Raw genomic sequence first — 18,636 nt, 5'->3', positions numbered from 1 at the left:
GTGAAATGGGTGGAAACCTATGTTTTCCCTTAAGTCATTACAAACAAAACGCAAGATTGTTCAATAGAAGACCATGATTTATTGGCAGTTATTCTGAAACACGGATGGCTGAATATAATAAAAAGAAATTTGTAAAAAAAACAGGAAAACAAACAAATCTCATGTTTAAATGCATCACTTGAAGGCATTGATTAAGGGGACATCATGTGCCGGCAGCTCCTGGTGCAACTGACGGAACAACATGGCACATTTGTTCCTTTCCTGGGTCTTGCCTAGGGTGTGGAACAGCCGGGCTTGGAAGTAGAGAACGTCTCTGAGCTGCTCTTTGCAGTCCACTTTGGCAAAGTAAGTCTTGGCTTCATTTAGATTCAAGATAGCAGATTCCAAAGCTGTGGAAAAAAAGGGGGACAGTCATATTTAAGATAGTATCACAATAACAACACCAAGCAATACAGCTCCATTCTAAGGAGCCCAATTACAAATTCCTCCGCTTTTCTAAACAATTTGTGTCTTAGCAACATGGTCTTTCAGCTAGTTTCTGGTACTCAGCCTTTGCTGCAAAATACGGTTGTGAAAGTACGCAGATAAACAAGATTCCATTATAAACACTGCATCTGTGGAATAAGTAATTCCGAATTAATTCTGCTATCCGATAACTAGGTAACACACTGTGCTGTTATCACTGAAAACTTTTTTAACAGTGGTCATGTAGCCGGACTCCAATATACACACTGGTTTGCACTTCTCAACTTCTGAGCGCAGTTTCAGCGAGGAGCGTTACTCTTCACACTACCTTCAGCCTTCTTCTGTGGAGTGTAGGAAGCTGCAGAAGCCACCTGACATTTGGCCACCAAGAACATGGCACAGCCTTTGTCCAGGACAGCTCCGTGGGCCAAGACAGGTTCTATGGCCATGTGCAGAATATTCAGGGCTTGTTCAGGAATGCCAAGGATCAGCTGAAAGAGAAATACTTGTTGGTCTAATACTAGAATCCACTGGTAAGAGCAGCTTCTTCAGAGAAGACCAACATAAGCCACATCCGTTTCTAATAACACAATGCACTACAGACAAGGATGTAAATTTTTTCCACATAATCTTCTTTTAAATCAAAACTTATTAGTAGAAATGAGCTACTATCTGAAATGATTAGGCATGGCTTCTCCACTGCAGTCAGTGCTGACAACCACGTCTCTGCCAGCTCAGAATAAACAACATAACTGAACTCCATTACAAGCTGTCGTGGTTTAACCCCAGCTGGCAACCCAGCACCGCACAGCCGCTCGCTCACACGCCCCGCCACGGCGGGATGGGGAGAGAATCAGAAGGACAAAAGTAAGAAAATGTGTGAGTTCAGAACAGTTTAATAGTAGAAGTAAAATAAAATTATAATAATGATGATGATGATAATAATGAAAACAACAACAACAAAAAAAAGAGGAACAAAACCCAGGAAAAACAAGTGATGCAACCGCTCACCACCCGCCGACCAACACCCAGCCCGTCCCCGAGCAGCGATCGCTGCCCCCCCGGCCAACTCGCCCCAGTTTATATACTGAGCATGACATCATATGGTATGGAACAGCCCTTGGGCCAGCCTGGATCAGCTGTCCTGGCTGTGCCCCCTCCCAGCTTCTTGTGCACCTGGCAGAGCATGGGAAGCTGAAAAGTCCTTGACTGGTATAAACACTACCTAGCAACAAGGAAAACATCAGTGCATTACCAACATTATTCTCATACTAAATCCAAAACACAGCACTAAACCAGCTACTAGGAAGAAAATTAACTCTGTCCCAGCCGAAACCAGGACACAAGCATTATTTTTAATTCAAACACATGCCAAACTGTGCTACTAGGAAGCCAAAATACTAGCAAAAGAAATAACCGAAGAAACGAAGGCAGGACCAATTTATGCTTTCCCGCTTAATTACATGCGGTAACTACACATCTTAGTGATACACATGAAACTCAACTTTTATTAACTTCCTCAAAAGGTTTTACATTTAGAACATACTTCTTCAGAATCAATAATTTAATTCCAACAAGGTTGCGTTCTTAAATCTCACAGGAGTAAAAACAGTATCCAGATCCCCAGAATAAACGTTGCCCTACAGCCCTGTGACAACACAAATCAGACGCACCTGGGAGAAAGCCAAGTTCAGCACAGTTTCAGAAGCCAAGTACTGTAGACTATATTCTCGAGAGAGGGCGAGAGCCTGCAGCAGGACCGGCAGCGCTATGGTATGACAGGAAGATCTCCAGTAGAGCTCTGCTATTGACAGCAGTACGCTAACCAAAACAGGGGGAGAGAATTACAAACATTTTCTTTTGAGAAACAAGTGGACATTTTTCATCAAACAATTATTCCATCCATAATGGTATTGATTTTGTCATGAATTACATTATTGCATATACAATAAACTTCAATTACACCCTTAAGAGGAGATGCCACCGACATACAAAAGATTAAATAACGCTGTAACTCCTCTGAAGGTTAGCACAAAGGTACAATTACACACATACGTTTCTGTTTCCTATTGATTTGGATGCAGTGTTCCCTTCTTCCGTAACTCTTCATGGAACTTTAAAACAAGTTTACTACCTTTTAGTTTACATATTAAAGATGACTAGGTTTCAATTCCACAATATTTTGAGGATTCCATCATACCATGATTAATAAATGAAATTATTTTGTAATCTCCAAATCATAGTAGGTAATCTGAAGACTAGTGAAGTCTGAACACAGACAAATTGAAATGGCTGATTCTAATCACTGCAAAGTGGCTTTAATACTCTGAAAATGAAACATTCTTACCTAATCACCATCTCAGTGTTCTTGATTTTCTGGCAGTGGATCAACAATTTCTGCAAAAGTTTGTGCGCCTCTGACATTTGATTTTGGGCTTTCAATACAATGGCTTTTCTGCCGTGGTAGAAAGAAAACATCACTGATCGTAATTTTATATTCTAGATACAACTCTGCTCTTCAGAACACAGTAAAATAGGTCTCTATTTTGTGACCTCTGTTTCTTTTAACTGCAGAACGGCATGCTGACAAAGTGTACGTATACTATACACACCAGCAGGGGGAAAAACAGATATCTCTGACTCCAACTGGACAACTCACAGGCAGAAAGGATCAAACGCATAAACCAGCTCTACACAGAAAACAGTGATTGCCAAAAACAAAGGCCAAACAGGCAGCAGAAGTGGGAAGGCATGCAAGCTAGAAAGGACAAGTCATTATTTGCAAGAAAAACAGGTATGAGATAAAGTAGCTAAAATTGGCTTGAGCTAACAAGGATATGGAGCGATAGGGAAAGAGCAAGAACAAGGAAATAAAAAGCAAATACACAGCAGTAGGGGATGTGTACAAACTCCCTGAACCCAGACACTGAGTAGAATATTTAAAGCTCAGGGAAATCACACACAGTCCAATTCCAGAAGGACAAGCATCAGGTCCCACAGCTTGAACACTGATCTTCCGGCTTACTGGCACTGGCTATGTTTTTAGGTGTTTTGCCTTGTTGAAAAATCAACAAGAAATTGCTTTTAACAATAAGTTGTTTTTCATACTCACCAAATAACAAGTTTTAACCCTACCTATTTCTAACATGACATTCTTGTTTAGAAACAAGAACCCATTAAGGTGAGAGAAAAATCATATTGTTCCATTTTGTAGATGTGGGACCCAGGACACAGATGAAGACACTCAAGCTCAGACTAGGCCTGAGATCCCTAGCTACCCAACATAAAATTCTGCTTTGTGCTTAGGTTTGAGTATAGTTACCACGGCAGATTTTGAAGAAGTATTTTGTGTTCTCACAACAGATCTACAGACCTAGAATAACACCAACTTCATCAGTGCTATTCCAGTTCTTAAAATGTCCAGAGAAACAACTAGAAATTATTATTGCAGGACATACTCTAACGGAATAAGCACTACAGGTCAGACAACGTGACCGTAATTAGTTCTGGAAAGGGAAGAACATGTAACTGCCAGCAATCATTTTGCCAAATTTCTCATTATCTTCATGGGACACACCTGCAAGTACGCAGATTCATGATTTCTTACCTGTATACGCCTTCAATGCTATTAAGTGCTGTAATTCCTGCTACAAGAGAATCTGCTATATGATATCTGCCGTCATTCATGGCTCTCTCAAACTGTATTTTCTGATCGAACAGCATCCAAAGCTAAACAAAGAACATCCAGGAACAAGTTTTAAAAGCTGTGCTTGCTCATTTTCTAATCCTGAGTTAGAACTTATTTTTTATTTTCCCCTGTGGATATTTATGTCTAGACAGAACTAACTCCACTGTCCAATTACTGGGTTTACTCAATTACTGTCCTCAGTGGAAATGCTCAGGTCTGGATTAATGTTTCAATACCAGAGCTCACCTATCTGACTGCATTTTAAGTAAAAAAGCTCTTTTAAATCAATACTAATGCTTTGAAACAGTAGACTTGTCCTGTAGCGAAACGAGAAGGACCAAACTATATTTAATGGAATCTTGAACACTTCAATGTAAATACTGTCTTATAGACTTCATGTGTTAATGTGTTTCCCAGAGTCACAGAAAAACCGGCCTATTCTCTCGGTTATTTCTGGATTGTAGTATATCAAAATAAGTAGCACTAATTAAACAGAACTTTGAAGCTCCGAATCAATGCAGAGCATTTAATTCCTATATGTGCTCATGAAGGAGATGTATATTCCTCTGTCAACGACATTTCTATTTAAACAGCTTTTTCTTAGGAGGCTATGGTGAGATAAATGTCTCACCAGTCTTAAAACAAGAGGCATCTTTTTCATGCTTTTGTAGAAAAGTTTACGCCACACAGCTTCCCGTGAGGTCATGAGCCAAGCGAAATTAGCAAACGTATAGCCCAAGGCATACAGAGGAAAGAATTCAGACGCAATGGAATTCAGATCCTATTGTATAATAGTTACATAATTTACAGGCTAAATTATAAATATTCTACCTGTGCATGCTGACTGTTGGGAGGGAATCTTTCCTTTAGGTGTTTCAATATTTCAGAAGCAGCTGCAAAGTATCCCTGTAACACAGAAACAGCACTCTGGTTAACGTACACTGGGGCAAGTACCACTCCCCTCGATTTCATCGGAAGAACTTGCCAAGCAAAAACCCTGTATTTTCTTTGCCCCCAGTGCAGACATTAAAGGCAGAACAAAACATGAGTTAAGTCTCGCACTCTCTGTCAGTAACACCCACACGTCCTCTCACCCAAATGACATTTTGTGCAACTAGCCATAAAACTCACCTGCTCTGCATGTAGCTCAGCCAGGTGACACAATACTACAGCAAAGGACTCTGTGTTATTCTGCTGAACGCCCACGTTCACAGCCTCCAGACTGTTCATGCTCAGCAATGTTTGGGCTTGTTGAAGTGCCATGGTGCTTGTGCAAGAGAAACATCTTTTAGCTTTCAAGCAGCAAACAACCACCATTTTTAGTCTATGGTCTTGTTATGACAATAGTCTACATTTTCTAGTAAGCCGGGGGCCTGGGGGAGAATGAAAACCTGTAAAACAACTGCTATCCAGGAACTCTGGACTATGCAGGCACATCAAGCACTACATACCGAAAGCTGTGCACAGTCTAAGCACAGATATGCTGAAAATGGGGGCACAGGAACAACTTATCATCTATTTGCCACTACTAAATGGAAACTCAATCTCTTCTCCAGTATGAGTTTTAAAGGAACACAAGAGAATGGAAATAATTGCACTCAGCCTGTACTGAATCACAGTCTGATTGTTTTATTTTTGTGCACTGGAGAGACACAGTCACTTGTTACACCTATATATATAACTCAAAATGCATTATGTGCTAACAAGTACAGTGAGCTAACCCAAGAGTTCAAAAGAAACAAAATACCTGTGGCCATATAATCTCCAAATGGCAGTCTTCTGTGCTATACTAATATCAATAAGCTCTGACAAGCTGTGTTTCCAGTGCAACAGATCAGAATCTTTTAAGGCATCCATTAGTTTGTTGGCAGCTTTTCCTGCAAAAGCTCTTTGCTGAACCAAGGACTGTATTCCCAGGGAAGCAAGGTACTGGGAAGCAGAAAAAAAAAAAATGAACAGCATTGAAAGACAATAGAGTACACTACGCTTGCAAATTACACCGGACCAAGAGTTCTAAACTAAGAAAAAAATCCCAGAGAAAAAGAGGTGATGTTATTCAGCACAAAGGAACACTGCTCCAGGCATTTCTTTAAATACCCACTTATGCACACCCACACGTATGTGAATGCCATTTTGTTAGATGTGAAAGGTAATTTCCACTCCCCCACACAGAAGTCTTAAAGAGGATGACAGGACTTGTACCTGGATTTCTCCAATGATGAAACAGCTGTGAAAACACAGAGCCTTCCCTCCCCTTCCCCACCAAGCAGCCATGTCTGCTCTCATCTCCTAACATCAGCAGTTTAGCTCCTTTTAGAACAATTCTCTTAACAAAGAGATTGCAGATCTTCGGGAAGACAGAACTAAACATTCACAGCCAACAGATTCAGGGCACAGAACTATCTAAGGGGAGGGTTGCCTTGCAAAATTTCACAGCTGGGACAGAGCCATACAAGTAAACATGCGTTCAAAGCCCTGCCAGAGGCATCAGCACTGAGTTTCAGGGGAGGTGGAGGCGTAAGAACCTCCCCTGAGCACCAGCACATTGTGCTATGGGCCTAAGGCTGAAATGGCACGTGGGGCCAGGCTAGTAGCCACAGAGAGTTTTTCTGCCAGAAAAATAAACAAGACAGAAGGAAAAACAGTGAGCCTTGCAATAATGCACTGGCATTAAAGCAACTGAACTCTGGTTTGTTAATATGAAGAGTAAAGATAATAGAAACAGCTAGATTTTGGAGTGTTAAAATAGATTTGTTTAAATTCAGTTACATATTTTGAACAGAGCAACCACAAAACCCAAAACCCTATCACGCATGCTCCCCTCACCACATGTGTTTGTCCTGGAATAAAGTTAAGGATAAATGAAATGGACTCACCGGCAAACCAAAATGTAAAGATTTGTTTACAGAGTGCTCCAGCAGAACACAGCTATCGAATATCTTCTGCTCCAAGATGTACAACCAGCTCTAGCAAGGAAAAGAAGTTAAAATCTCATTGCAAATAGCTAATGGCTGCAGCACTGTTAACGTTTCTTACTCTTTGCACAGAATGCACAAAAACTCACTGGAAATACAAACCACTCTTCAAAATTAATAGATACTAAGGAAGCTTCTATTAAATGCTGCACAGCAAAATATATATCACAAGTGCAGTGAGGCTGGGACACTGGCTTGACAGCAGTCAACGCTGGAGGTTCAGAGTAATGCACAGAACCCCCATTATACAGTTAACTGTGGAAAGCAGTCTCTCAGGAGTTTGATACCATTGATGCCAATTCATTATAACAATAATGTTAATTACAGAACAAAATACAGAGAAATCTAACTCTTTCCCTCCTCCTTTTTGTTTGCTCAAGAGAAGGCTGATTACTAGCTTACAGACGGTAAGGAGGAAGTTTATGAAATACTTTGTCTCTTTAAAACATGTAAGACTAAACTTCGAGCTTACTGCTGAGATCTTAGTACTCTGGGATCACAACTCCTGTTTAAGAAAGTAATCCTGAGTTGCAACACCACCATCCCACCATCTCCCTACAGTTTGTTGCTCTGGGTGACCCATCTACCAGAAGCAAGGTCACCCCACTGTTGGACAGTCACATTTAAATTACCGATGCATTTGATGAGGTACTACTGCAAGAATAGTTCTGCAATGGTTCACTTGAGCAAAGGCTCAGATAACACCGACAAAGGTGACTTAACCTCCATTTCAACACAGTTATCTTACCAGGCAGTGCTGCAAGCAAACATGGTCATTAGACTCCTGTGCGATTCGGATGGCTTCCTGAAGTGCAAGTTCAGCCTGTTGGCTATCCGCAAACAAAAAGGGAGAGCATATTAGTATTCCCACAGTGCTTAAAATACAGCATTACGATACAGAGGAATATTGATCTAAATTATGTATATCGCACTCAGAAGATAACCCTGATCTAACAGACTGCTGAGAAAGCCTGTATTTTTCTCCTAGCACTTCAGCAATATATTCTGGTCTTGAGGATAATAAGCAAGACGGCATCTGCAATCCACTACAAAAATGCAGCTGTAACCCCTAAGCGGGCTTGCAAAGCCTGTACATGCCAACGTGCCAGGTTATTGCTTGAACAGGGGCAACATTAAGTATCTGCCTGTGTAGAAAGAGTTGTTGCTCTCAATTTTGCAGATGTCCTTCCCATCACCAGCCCTTTTACATGATGCATCCAGGCAGCAGTCAATAAATGCAAACCATACATGCAGATGGGTAAGCCAGCTTTATCAATAAAGTAACACCCACCCCTATGGCATTTTAAAATTAAAAAAGCTCAGATGGCTTTTTTTTTTTTTAATTATTCTTTTTCCAGTTCATCAGCTCTATATTGATTTGAATGTTAACAGAAAACCAACCACAATTTCTTGAGAATATAGCTGAAAAGAGGCATTCATGTCCACTGACCTTTCTGAGGTCATGGAAATGTAGCAATTGAGAACTTAAAAACCTAGGAAACAGTTGCAGCTGGACACAGATAAATGTCAACTCTTAGCCTACTGTAGAAGGCTCAGTTATTATGGAAACCAAATAAATGTCAAAATAAAAACAAACCAAAACAAGTCAAGATTCCAAGAAAATTCCAACCCAACTACAGCTGTTATCACATTAGAGAAAGCCCCTTCTGCTCCTGAACAGATTTTCAGAATGAACAAAAGGTCTATCTATCAGCACTTATGAGATGCAACAAGATGAATTTTAGTTGTGCAGTACAATATATTAACTTACTAATGGCCAAACCGACAGTGCAGTGCAGCTAGATTCAGAGCAGCGTATCTCAGACTCCGACCGTAACCTTCATCCCCATTGCTTTTGCTTTCTGCTCCAGTGAGAATTAAACGGTCAAAATAATGAAGGAGGCTGTGTGTTGAACTGAAGACATCTTGCACTCTGAGACTATTTAAGTAGCTTAAATAATGCTAAAAATTGAAGCAAAATCAGCTTTAACTATACAGAACTATTAAAACAATTTTTTTTTTAATAACTACTATGTATCTTCTCACTGAGAAAGGTTGCCTAACAAGTGCAACCCTGAAACACCACATGGCCAGGAAAGTGCTTGATCAGAAGTTGCAGTGATACTCATACTACCTGTGCAGAATTTCTGTAAATCTTAGGTAAAATTGGTTGTTTTCCCTAACAGGATCTTCCAAATGGTGTCCCATAGGCCAAGATCTGGCTGTCAGAATTACCCCACTCAGTCCAAGACCTCTACATAAGTAGAATCCCTGTATTTATGTGCTAAGTGAGAATGGGAATGGAGGCATGACTCCCACTGTGTCTGCACTCAGGAAGATACTCAGAAGCCTGAGCACTGCTTCCAAATGCCATGCAGACAGAAAGCAAATGTATTTTCTTCTTGGCATCGAGACCCGGGCAGGATAACCCTTCGTGCCGACAAACAGAACACTGGAGAGGACTTCTGGAGTTGTGAAGTCCAGCCCCTGCTACGGCAGCCCTTTTCAGGGATATGTCTCCAAATGGGAGCAAGGAAAATCCTGTCTGCCTCAGCCCAGGGCTGCTGGGAGGAAGAGCTAGAAAATAAGGCAGGAAAGAGTTGACTGGAAAACTCATGAAACTTGCTCAAGAATAAGTTGTCAAGGAACAAGGCAAATGCTCTCAGCACAGGTCTGGAACCAGCTCTCAGTGTGAGTTGTCTATTGCTTTCAGTATAAATTGCTATTAAGCACCAGAAGTAAAGCGAACATCAGTAAGCAAAATCAACAGATATCGCACTTAATACTGATTTTTAAACTATGGGAGTATGAGGCCTGAAATTTCTTAGGAAAACATATGTAAAAAGAAATAAGTTTTAGGTTCAGTTCAACAAGAATGCACTCCCATAGTCCCACCAAAATTAAGAGGATTATATCTGTGCATAAAGCTAGACATGTGGTTAAGTACTTTGCTTAATTAAGGTTTCTGTACCTTCAGAGGTTTCAGTCTGAATTACTAAACATTTACATGCAACTTGCTCACATTTTTATCATCTGCTTATATTTCAATATAGAATAAATTACTCCCAAATAATCCCATCCTAGAGATAAGAAATCCCTGTACAACCATTTCGGATGAAGAAAAAGATACTTACTGCTTCAGCAAAGTCTGGATTAAATTTTAACAAGTTGTTCAATTCCTTTTGTAAAGACGCTGGAGTAAGAGCCTTTGTTTCATCATTCTTCAATAAAGAAGCCTGGAATAAAAATTGAAAAGTAGAAGTAAGATACGTAACTCAAACTGGAGGGTTACAAATATATTTTGATACATGCTTGTCAGTTTGTTATCTGCTTGGAGAGAACATTAAAGAAGATTTTGTAACAGCTCTGTCTACTATGACACTGAAACATCAGTGGCAGTTTTACTCTACACAATATTATAGCATTCACTTTCCAGAGATCAGAGAGACCAAGTAAAACAAAAGCTGATTTAAAGGGCTGTTTAAAGGTACTTAAAGAATTCTGTTTAAGTTTCTCTTTGAAGAACTAATACAATGGATCGCTCGCTGGAATTACATGTATCTTCTCACAAAAAAAATCAGGAAACTAAATAAAAATAAATCCATAGTTTGCTTCAGCAAGTAGATCAATTAATAAAAAAAATACAATAATCTAGTTACTAGAATAAGCATTACTGAGCACTGAATAATAAAAAGACTTCAAATTTCAGAACCCTCCTAAACATCCCGATTCCTCCCTAATACTCTAATTAGGAGGAAAAAAAAAAATGTATACACACCGGTAACAGATACTCCACATAAATCACACCTGCTAAAAACCACAGCATAACAGAACATCGCTGCAGTTAAAATCCACACCTTGCACCAGGTCACTGCAGCCTGTCTTGTCTTGTCATTAAACCCTATTTCTAACTCTGCTCCTGGATAAGGGGTTCCCTATTGTGCACGCGTGTAGGGAGGCTGAAGTGCCAGCAACTGGAGCTAGATCACAGGGGTCGGTGTGCCTGCGGTGCCAGCAACGGGAGTGGGGACCACAGGTCACAGAGGCCCGTGTGTCTGTGGTGCCAGCAACCCGAGCAAGTGAGAGTGTGCGTGTCAGTGGGTGACCGCTGGTGAACATCAAGCCGGACGAGGCAGAAAGTAGGATAAGCAGCTTGAGAGCCAAGTATTGAAACAGCCACAAGACTGGGCCAGATATGTTTCTCTGAACAAGACAACTGGAAGAAGTCCAGGCCAACCAGGAGGTCCCAAGCCAACCGATGGAGAGACTGTGGGGCCTTTGGGTTAACTGCGAGATGCATTTGTATGTGTGTCGTGTCTTTCTGCTGGAGATGAGACAATCCAGGGGCCAGTTACTTGATAAACTGAGAGTATAAGCCCAGTTACTGGTAGAATCAAGAGAGAGAGCGCAAGCGCACACAAGAGCGTACATGTGTATGTACTTCACACTCATGGACCTTCACCCTCATCAACCAGAGGGGAACAGGATAACAGACAGCATGCCCAGCCTCACCACTGGTTGCACTGGGGGTCATGGAGTTGCAGGAGCCTTGCCACAATCAAGCTACTGGATTCAACAACCCCTAACAGTAAAGATCCTAATGGGACTGAGAAGTTACTCTGACCTTTTAAAATGTATATGAAACATCACGTATTATACGTATTTTATTTTTTTAGCAAGCTATTATAAGCATGCAGCGCATTTACTGACATTTGTGCCCATGTGTATTTCTGCTCCATTTTGTATTTACCAGCTGGAATAATCAACAAAACGGCACATTTAGCAGACATCAAATCTGAGGCAAGTAGTCAGAACGGAAGTGACCTTCTCAGAATCAAATATCATCATATGGTGTACATGTCTAGATAAAACACTTTCAGCCCCACGTGGTCATACTGAGCAACTACATGTAAGACATCAACAAATCTTTAACAGATCTAAGAAAACATCATGTCTGACACTGTGGATAAAATTGAAGGTGAAATTAACGTTATGGATCATTTACTCAGCTTTATTCAGAATTAACATACCTGCTGAGAAAGAAAATACTCTGCTTGTTTCTGGGAAAGAGGCCCACTGCAAGATATCTCTTCTTCCCTGATAAGAAGCACTCTGGTTAGAAACAAGGGCAATGAAATAGAATACAAGGAAATATGTTTTATCAGACACTCCACACCTCTGCTTTATAAAGTTTTATGAGATATTAGAGCTCAACAGCATGAAAAGAAACTAAAAGGAGAAAACTTAATAAAGAATAAAATCTACTACATCAAAGCTAGCAATCCAAATGATTTCACACAGTTTAGCTGTAATCTTCAACCTGCAGAGACCATGGTCAATATGAATGTTACTCTAAATACACGTGAAAACCCAAAGAAAAACAGCAGATAGGAGATCTGGGGTTGACATATTCAAATGGCTTTGCTCTGTTTTTCCTTTCTTCTGAAGACAGTCACAATGAAATGAACTGGCACTTTGGCCACATACATCACTCCAGAAAACAGCTGTTCTGCAAGAGCAGACAGAAGTTTATTCCATGGAAAGACAGCAACTACAGCACACAGCCAGACCCCAAAAGCTGTTCCCTGACTCATGCTGTAGCAGAGCATGCGCAAGCACAAGTTTATATAAAGACAGTTTAGAAAGTACATTTTAAATATATGGATACACAAAATGCTTTTAGGATTATTCTTACAGTGGAGCACCTCTTTAGCAGGTGAAAGGTCTCAATATTTGCTTCTCATTTTTGATGTAAATAGACATGAGTTCTTTTATTTGGAGAAGGGCGAGAAGGGAAACCAAAAACATTAAGCTTAACTTTTCCTTAGTGAGCAATCTTCCTTGCTGGAAGCAGAAGTGACATCTCCAACAGCTTTATCACGTCACACACTAGCACAACCAGAGAAGCCAGTCAGCAGCGGGCTGTACAGAAGGGAACTGTGGGCAGCATCTGGCCTTCAGCTTGCGATTCCCTAAGGGAGCATGAGAACGGGGTACCGCCATCTTCTATGAGACACGGAGCAGAACCGTTGCCATTTACAAGTGTTACCACATGGTGGCACCAAGGAAACGGAGAGGCCACCCAGCTCCGCCAGCGTGCGTGAGGCTTTAAAAAACCCAGGACTACAGTACGCTACATCTCAATATCGCAGCTGAAAGCGCTAGTGACAGGACATGCACAGGGCCTAGAGGAGCATTTGTGGAGTTTGGAATGTTTAACAGGAGTAGCATCTTGGGCGGGACAAAGCTTCAGTTTACTCTGATGTGTACAGAGGTAACCTGAAGTAAGGCTAATTCTCTTAAGAAGTGGGAAAGACTGTAATATTAATGTATCACCTTAAAGGTACATCAAGTTCTTCTTTCTCCATTTTCCCCTCCACTTCCTCTGTATTTGTCAGTTCCATATCACTCTCATCAATTCCATTCTTCTTCTCATCATTTTGGAAGTACTGCTGAAGTGCGGTGTAAAGTTTATAGACCTGACTAAAAGAAAGCTTATTGTATGCCAAGATCATATGGCGGAGAAACAGACCTGCAAAGGAAAACATCTGTTATGACAACTGTCTGTAAGGTTGCTGCTTCAGAGAGAAGACTAGAAATCATAATAACCAGAAGATTAAATTGCATTATTTAATTTTGCTTAAGTGTCTCAGCCTACCAATTGATAAAACTCAGTTTTGCAGGGTGTAAATCTGGTATTAAGTGAGTGGCAAATCTCACAGACTATCTGATCACAGAAAAATTAAGATCAGTAAGAACTGCACAATATGCAAAATTATTGGTTAATATAAAACATCTGAGCAAGAATAAAATCATATTATGCCATCTTTACACCTCCCCAAAAAGAAAAACAAAGCTGTACCCTGAGCGAATTACATCAATGATTGATATCACATCAAATGTAGCTTATGGATAACAATTAATTACCTACTACACTTGTTTTATGGACTTCTGGCTCTGTTCCTGTAAATGAATCTGAAAGGTCATCAAAAAATTGTTCCATATCTTTCAGTTCTCCTTCTGCCATAAGTTTTAACCTAAACAGAGAAAGACAACCACATTTTTTAGGGTGTTAATAATATGTATCAAATAAAATATTCTTCTATTTCAGGTATAGATGAGTAAACACAAACAGAACCAAGTGGTAGCTAATTCATTAGGCTAAGAAGGTTTTTATATGCATAAGCCAAATCAAAACATATTAAATATTAATAATAAGCCAAATAATAACCAGTTGGTTTTTTTTCCCCTTTTTAAACAGTTCTTTTAATAAAGGGAACAATTAGAAAAAGATTGTTATTCTTCTAACAAAACACTTAGGAACCCAAAATAGACTGATTGTTAAAACTGTTGCTGTTAAGCGAGTTAGCTAATGTCAAAACAGATCTTCTGCATCACAGAAACTTTAAAAGAGATGGCTTCGATGTTTGGTTTGTGTGCCTGTCAGAACTTATTTATAAGAACTAAGAAAACTGTAGAAGTGCATTTTTGCTCCAAATGTATTTTAACTATACACTTACACCTCTCAGAGCACTTCTTAAGAGATATCAGAGTAGATATAGATAATACAGAGCACACGTAACAGCTTTATCAACTTTCACAGAATTATTAATTGTAGCGGCAGTGTTTTCACGTTTCCAACACAACACGCAGGAACTACAAGAGGGAAGGAATAAACCACCCACGGCGAGCAGTTCCGTAGCCTCCAGCGGCAGGGAAGCCTGGCTCGCAACGGCTTCGTGCCTCCCTCCGCTACGGGCGGCGGCGGGGGCCGGTGCCCGGCTCTCAGCAGCAATCCCCCCGATGGCAGGGACCCGGTTTAAGGGCTTCCTGAAGGCGGGCGGGGAGGGGAGGGGAGGCGCGGCCCCGGCGCCCACCTGATGTGCACGGAGCTGGCCAGGTGCGGGCAGGACTCCTCGATGGCCTTGCGCAGTCGCGACAGCGGCATGTCAGGGCCCTGGGGAGGAGAGGGACACGTCGCGACAGGTCACAACGCAAGCAGGCCCTTGGGGTCGCCCTCCCTCCCCCTGAGGGCCGGGCCCAGGCCCGTCCCTGACCTGCAGCAGCGGCAGCAGCAGCCGGTTGAGCCGCCGCCGCTCCAGCAGGCCGAGCTGCGCGCCGGCGCGGCCCAGCTCGCTCAGGAGCACCATCAGCGCCATCTTGTAGGGGGTGACCCAGTCCTTGATGCCGAAGATGTTGGCATGCACCACGCCGTTCGTCATCATCGGGTTGAAGTAGAGGCTCTCGTGCACGCTCGCCATGGCGGCACCGGCCCGCCACCGGCCGCCCGCCCCGTGGCCCGGGAAACCAGTCTCGCCCGCCGGCCAATCGCCGCCGCCGTCGCCATCACGCGGGTCGCGCCGCGGCCAATCCGAGGCGGAGCTGTGCGCCGCCACCGCGGGGCCGGCTGGCGGCCCGAGCCCAAGAGGAGACGTTCCGGGGAGAGAAGGATCCGCGCGGTGCCGCCGGGAGGGAAGCGGGCGAGCGGCGGGGGGAGCCGCGCAGGGCGGCCGGGCATCGCCCGGGGACTCCTCCGAGCTGCCGCCGCGCCGCAGGCGTTCAGCCAGGCTGCGGACTGTGGCGAGCTACGGCCAGCGTCCGCGTGGGTTGGCCACAGGCCGTTGTCACCCACAGCCCAGCAGCTGCTCACGTCTCCTCCATTGACCCGGGCCTCCGTGCTGGGGCCCGCGGGGACCGGGGTGGGCAGCGCGGTGGGGCCAGCACCCGAACCACGGCCCCGTGAGGTCCTGGGGATCCTCACGGCCCTTCGTGGACGCGCCACCGCCCTCTGAGGAAGGCGTGACCGCCACCCGCGTGTCCCGGTGAGGAGAGCCACGCCGAGGAGCCCGTGCGGCCGTGGCTCGGCGAGGACACGGCGCTCCTCCACAGCCGGTCAGGGAAGAGGCCAGGAGCGGATTCGCTGGGCCATGTGGGGAGACTGATCCGCGCTGGGATGGGAGCGCTTCCGTGGTGCAGCCGGAGAACACCACGGAGCGAATTCGCTCCTGTTGGACTGGATTTCTTGCAGATAAACGGTGATGCAATCAAGATATTTCCACACATAAGTTTTTATTTTCTCAATAATTTGTTAAAGTACTTCATTAAGGCATCACGTTCCCAAAGAAAATACGGCAATTATTATAATAGTTCTCATTTTTGTAAGCGAGAGCACAACAAAACTCAATGTTATTATACATCCGCATGTCCCCGGGGATTTCAGTTGCGTTGCTCCTGATTCCCACCTGGGGGAGGTAGGAGGAGGAGGAGGCGAATCAAGCGTGGAGTAATTTTCTAGAATACATTTACACGTAAGAAACTTAACGTTGTAGTTAGTTGTTGCTGGCATAATTAATGATAGCTTCCTAGACATCAATGAACTAATACTCACTGAACTATATCTGAATATAAACCCCAGGAAATAAGTACAGCTATTATGTTATAAACGTCAATTTGCTGACGTTTCCTGAAAATAAAGTATGACGGCTTGGGTGGAAACGCTGAAATGGTGGAGTGGCTTGGCAGGGAGGGGAGGGAGATGAGATAAAGGCCGGGCTGCAGCCAGCGTGTGCAGAACTTGGAGGAAAAAGGAAATGACACACATCTGGTTCTGACATTTCTCTGTAACGCTCTGAAGCCAACGTGCGAACGCTGCTGACAATCCCTCGGCGTGTGGTGCAGAGAACATTTAGAATACGCTTTTTCAGCGTATTTAAATAAACTCGCACGCCTAAAAACCAGCCCTCCAAATAAGCAGCAAGAGATTATTTTGGTCGTATTAAATTCAAGAGGAGGTAACGCAATTGAAAAAGTCATCTTTTATCTTACCCAAAATAGGCTGGTGCCCCTCAGTAACGTGCCTGAGCTCATGAAGTATGAAATAGCCATCATCTGGCTTTGGGGATATTTAGTGCAACGCCGAATCTGTTGAACCAAGTCTCAGTAACCCAAAAACTTTATCAAAAGTTAATTCAAAAGTACTGTGTGTCTCTGGTATAAAAAGTGAATATTATGATGATTCTTCCCATCGGTACTAATATCCAATCTGACATTCCCAAATAAAGCCCAGCGACTAACTTTTTTTTAACTTTACTATAAAATTTGGCAAATTGTTACATTAAAACCAAATGAATATTCCTGGTAAGAATCACTTCTCTACCTCGCTCTCTCGTGATGTGTAAAACCTTGGGGGATTACTGAGCTGTAGCGAGTCATCATCACTTGTTATTTCATGGCAGAAGTAAATGCGACATCTAGCATTAATAGATTTAAATCTTTTAACGCTTCTTTGGCACAATCCCGAAGGCTCAGTGAGGGCAAGTCTTTTATTAACAGAACCTCTGCAAATGCTACTTTTCAGCCACGGAGTAGCCGATGGAGTTAAAGATCCTCATTTAAAAACAATCTACGTGGTTACAATTTAGACGTGCTAATGCATTAAAGGTGATCTCAAATCACATGTTACGAAGATGATTCATCAAGATCTGCCCAAATTCAGGCGGGAATGGCAACTGCAGCTGCCAGCACAGTCACCAGATCTCAGCTCTGTCAGGCCCACGTTACTCCCTAAAACATCTGTGTTTGGGAGGATTTCTTGCTGGCAAGTCCTTAACAGAGCTAAAGGGAAAATTTTAGGTTTTGCTTGGTTTGGATCATGTGTGGGACAGAGTTTTTACCCTGCTTACAGCGACTGCATGAGGAGCTCTTATGTTTCAAAGTAAGATTATTAAAAAAAAATAATCTGTGTATAATTCGGTACTTCAGGGATGACTCTCTAAATTGACAGAATTTAGGTGACATACAAGTTTTTAAAAACCAAACTGCACTGATATTTCTTAAGGTGTCTTAAAGCGATCTCTTGCATGAGAAATCTGGGAAATGTGCCATTGCTTGTTCCAACACAAGGCTTTTCTACCAGCTTTTCAGTTGCTTTGGCTAAAATTGCAAGCTACTGTCAAAAAAAACCCAAAAAACTAATGTGACATTTTTAATTAAATTACGTGTAAAAGTTCATAGCATATCAAAAGCTTGCCGAGGAGCATAAGCATTTCCAAAAAGAGGTGACCTGATTTTGAATTGAGATGTGGTGTCCGTGCAAATCCAGAAGTTGGACCGCACGAAGTATCGGCTCTTGATGCGAAAGCTGCCAAGACGGTGCCATTCTCGTGGCAATTACACACCGATTTCTTTTTTTACTCGGTTCTTGTATCTGACTTGCTCCAAAAATAGATCCAGCCTGCAGAAATTATTAAAGATTGCATGCAACCTTTTGTACGGGTACGTTTGATTTGTGGTCAAAACTTATTTCCAGCCACTTTTGTCTGTACCTCTTTTTGGCAAAGGCCTCCTTAGTTCTTGGCCCTGTGTGCTCTTACGTAAAGCTTTCCTGAAGACTTGGTTGGGTTTGTATTGTTGGGGTTTCTTTAATGTTGTCTTCTGGTGAAAAGCTTTCAGTTCTTACAACCTATGATTATTATTTTTTATATGTATCCCATTCACAGCATAGAGAAA

At 42.5% G+C, this 18,636-nt stretch overlaps 1 protein-coding gene across 2 annotated transcripts; it reads right to left on the bottom strand.

Annotated features, from left to right (window-relative positions):
* Nucleotides 1-62: 62 nt before the first annotated feature.
* ANAPC5 (anaphase promoting complex subunit 5) lies at nucleotides 63-15,502 on the bottom strand. 2 transcript variants are annotated; one of them, XM_009472778.2, is made up of 17 exons: nucleotides 15,186-15,502; nucleotides 15,006-15,085; nucleotides 14,056-14,165; nucleotides 13,465-13,660; nucleotides 12,159-12,225; nucleotides 10,263-10,364; nucleotides 8,900-9,090; nucleotides 7,877-7,958; nucleotides 7,030-7,119; nucleotides 5,901-6,082; nucleotides 5,285-5,420; nucleotides 4,985-5,059; nucleotides 4,073-4,194; nucleotides 2,813-2,920; nucleotides 2,139-2,286; nucleotides 794-956; nucleotides 63-389 (listed from the first exon to the last, which is right to left on the bottom strand). In XM_009472778.2, the coding sequence occupies exons 1-17, from the start codon at nucleotides 15,387-15,389 to the stop codon at nucleotides 175-177; spliced, it is 2,271 nt and encodes a 756-aa protein (XP_009471053.2). In that variant the 5' UTR covers nucleotides 15,390-15,502; the 3' UTR covers nucleotides 63-174. The 2 variants fall into 2 exon arrangements, with proteins under 2 accessions (XP_009471053.2, XP_087610894.1); XM_087754768.1 differs by lacking the exons at nucleotides 15,006-15,085; nucleotides 15,186-15,502 and adding an exon at nucleotides 14,814-14,973.
* Nucleotides 15,503-18,636: the final 3,134 nt, after the last annotated feature.

The sequence above is a fragment of the Nipponia nippon genome, unplaced genomic scaffold (genome assembly GCF_047370975.1).
Source record: "Nipponia nippon isolate SJK-2023a ecotype South Korea unplaced genomic scaffold, ASM4737097v1 scaffold_18, whole genome shotgun sequence".
NCBI lineage: Eukaryota > Metazoa > Chordata > Aves > Pelecaniformes > Threskiornithidae > Nipponia > Nipponia nippon.
Note: the sequence above shows the minus strand (reverse complement) of the source record. Positions and strands in the feature narration are given on the sequence as shown.

Bases quoted from the DNA above. Each gene is read 5' to 3' on its own strand.
- ANAPC5 (XM_009472778.2), bottom strand. From the start codon at position 15,389: ATGGCGAGCGTGCACGAGAGCCTCTACTTCAACCCGATGATGACGAAC. The intron at 7,120-7,876 runs GTAAGATAACTG...TTTCCTTGCTAG, and splicing joins TTTGCTTGCAGCACTGCCTG to AGCTGGTTGTACATCTTGGA. The intron at 5,060-5,284 runs GTGAGTTTTATG...TCTGTGTTACAG, and splicing joins CTGAGCTACATGCAGAGCAG to GGATACTTTGCAGCTGCTTC.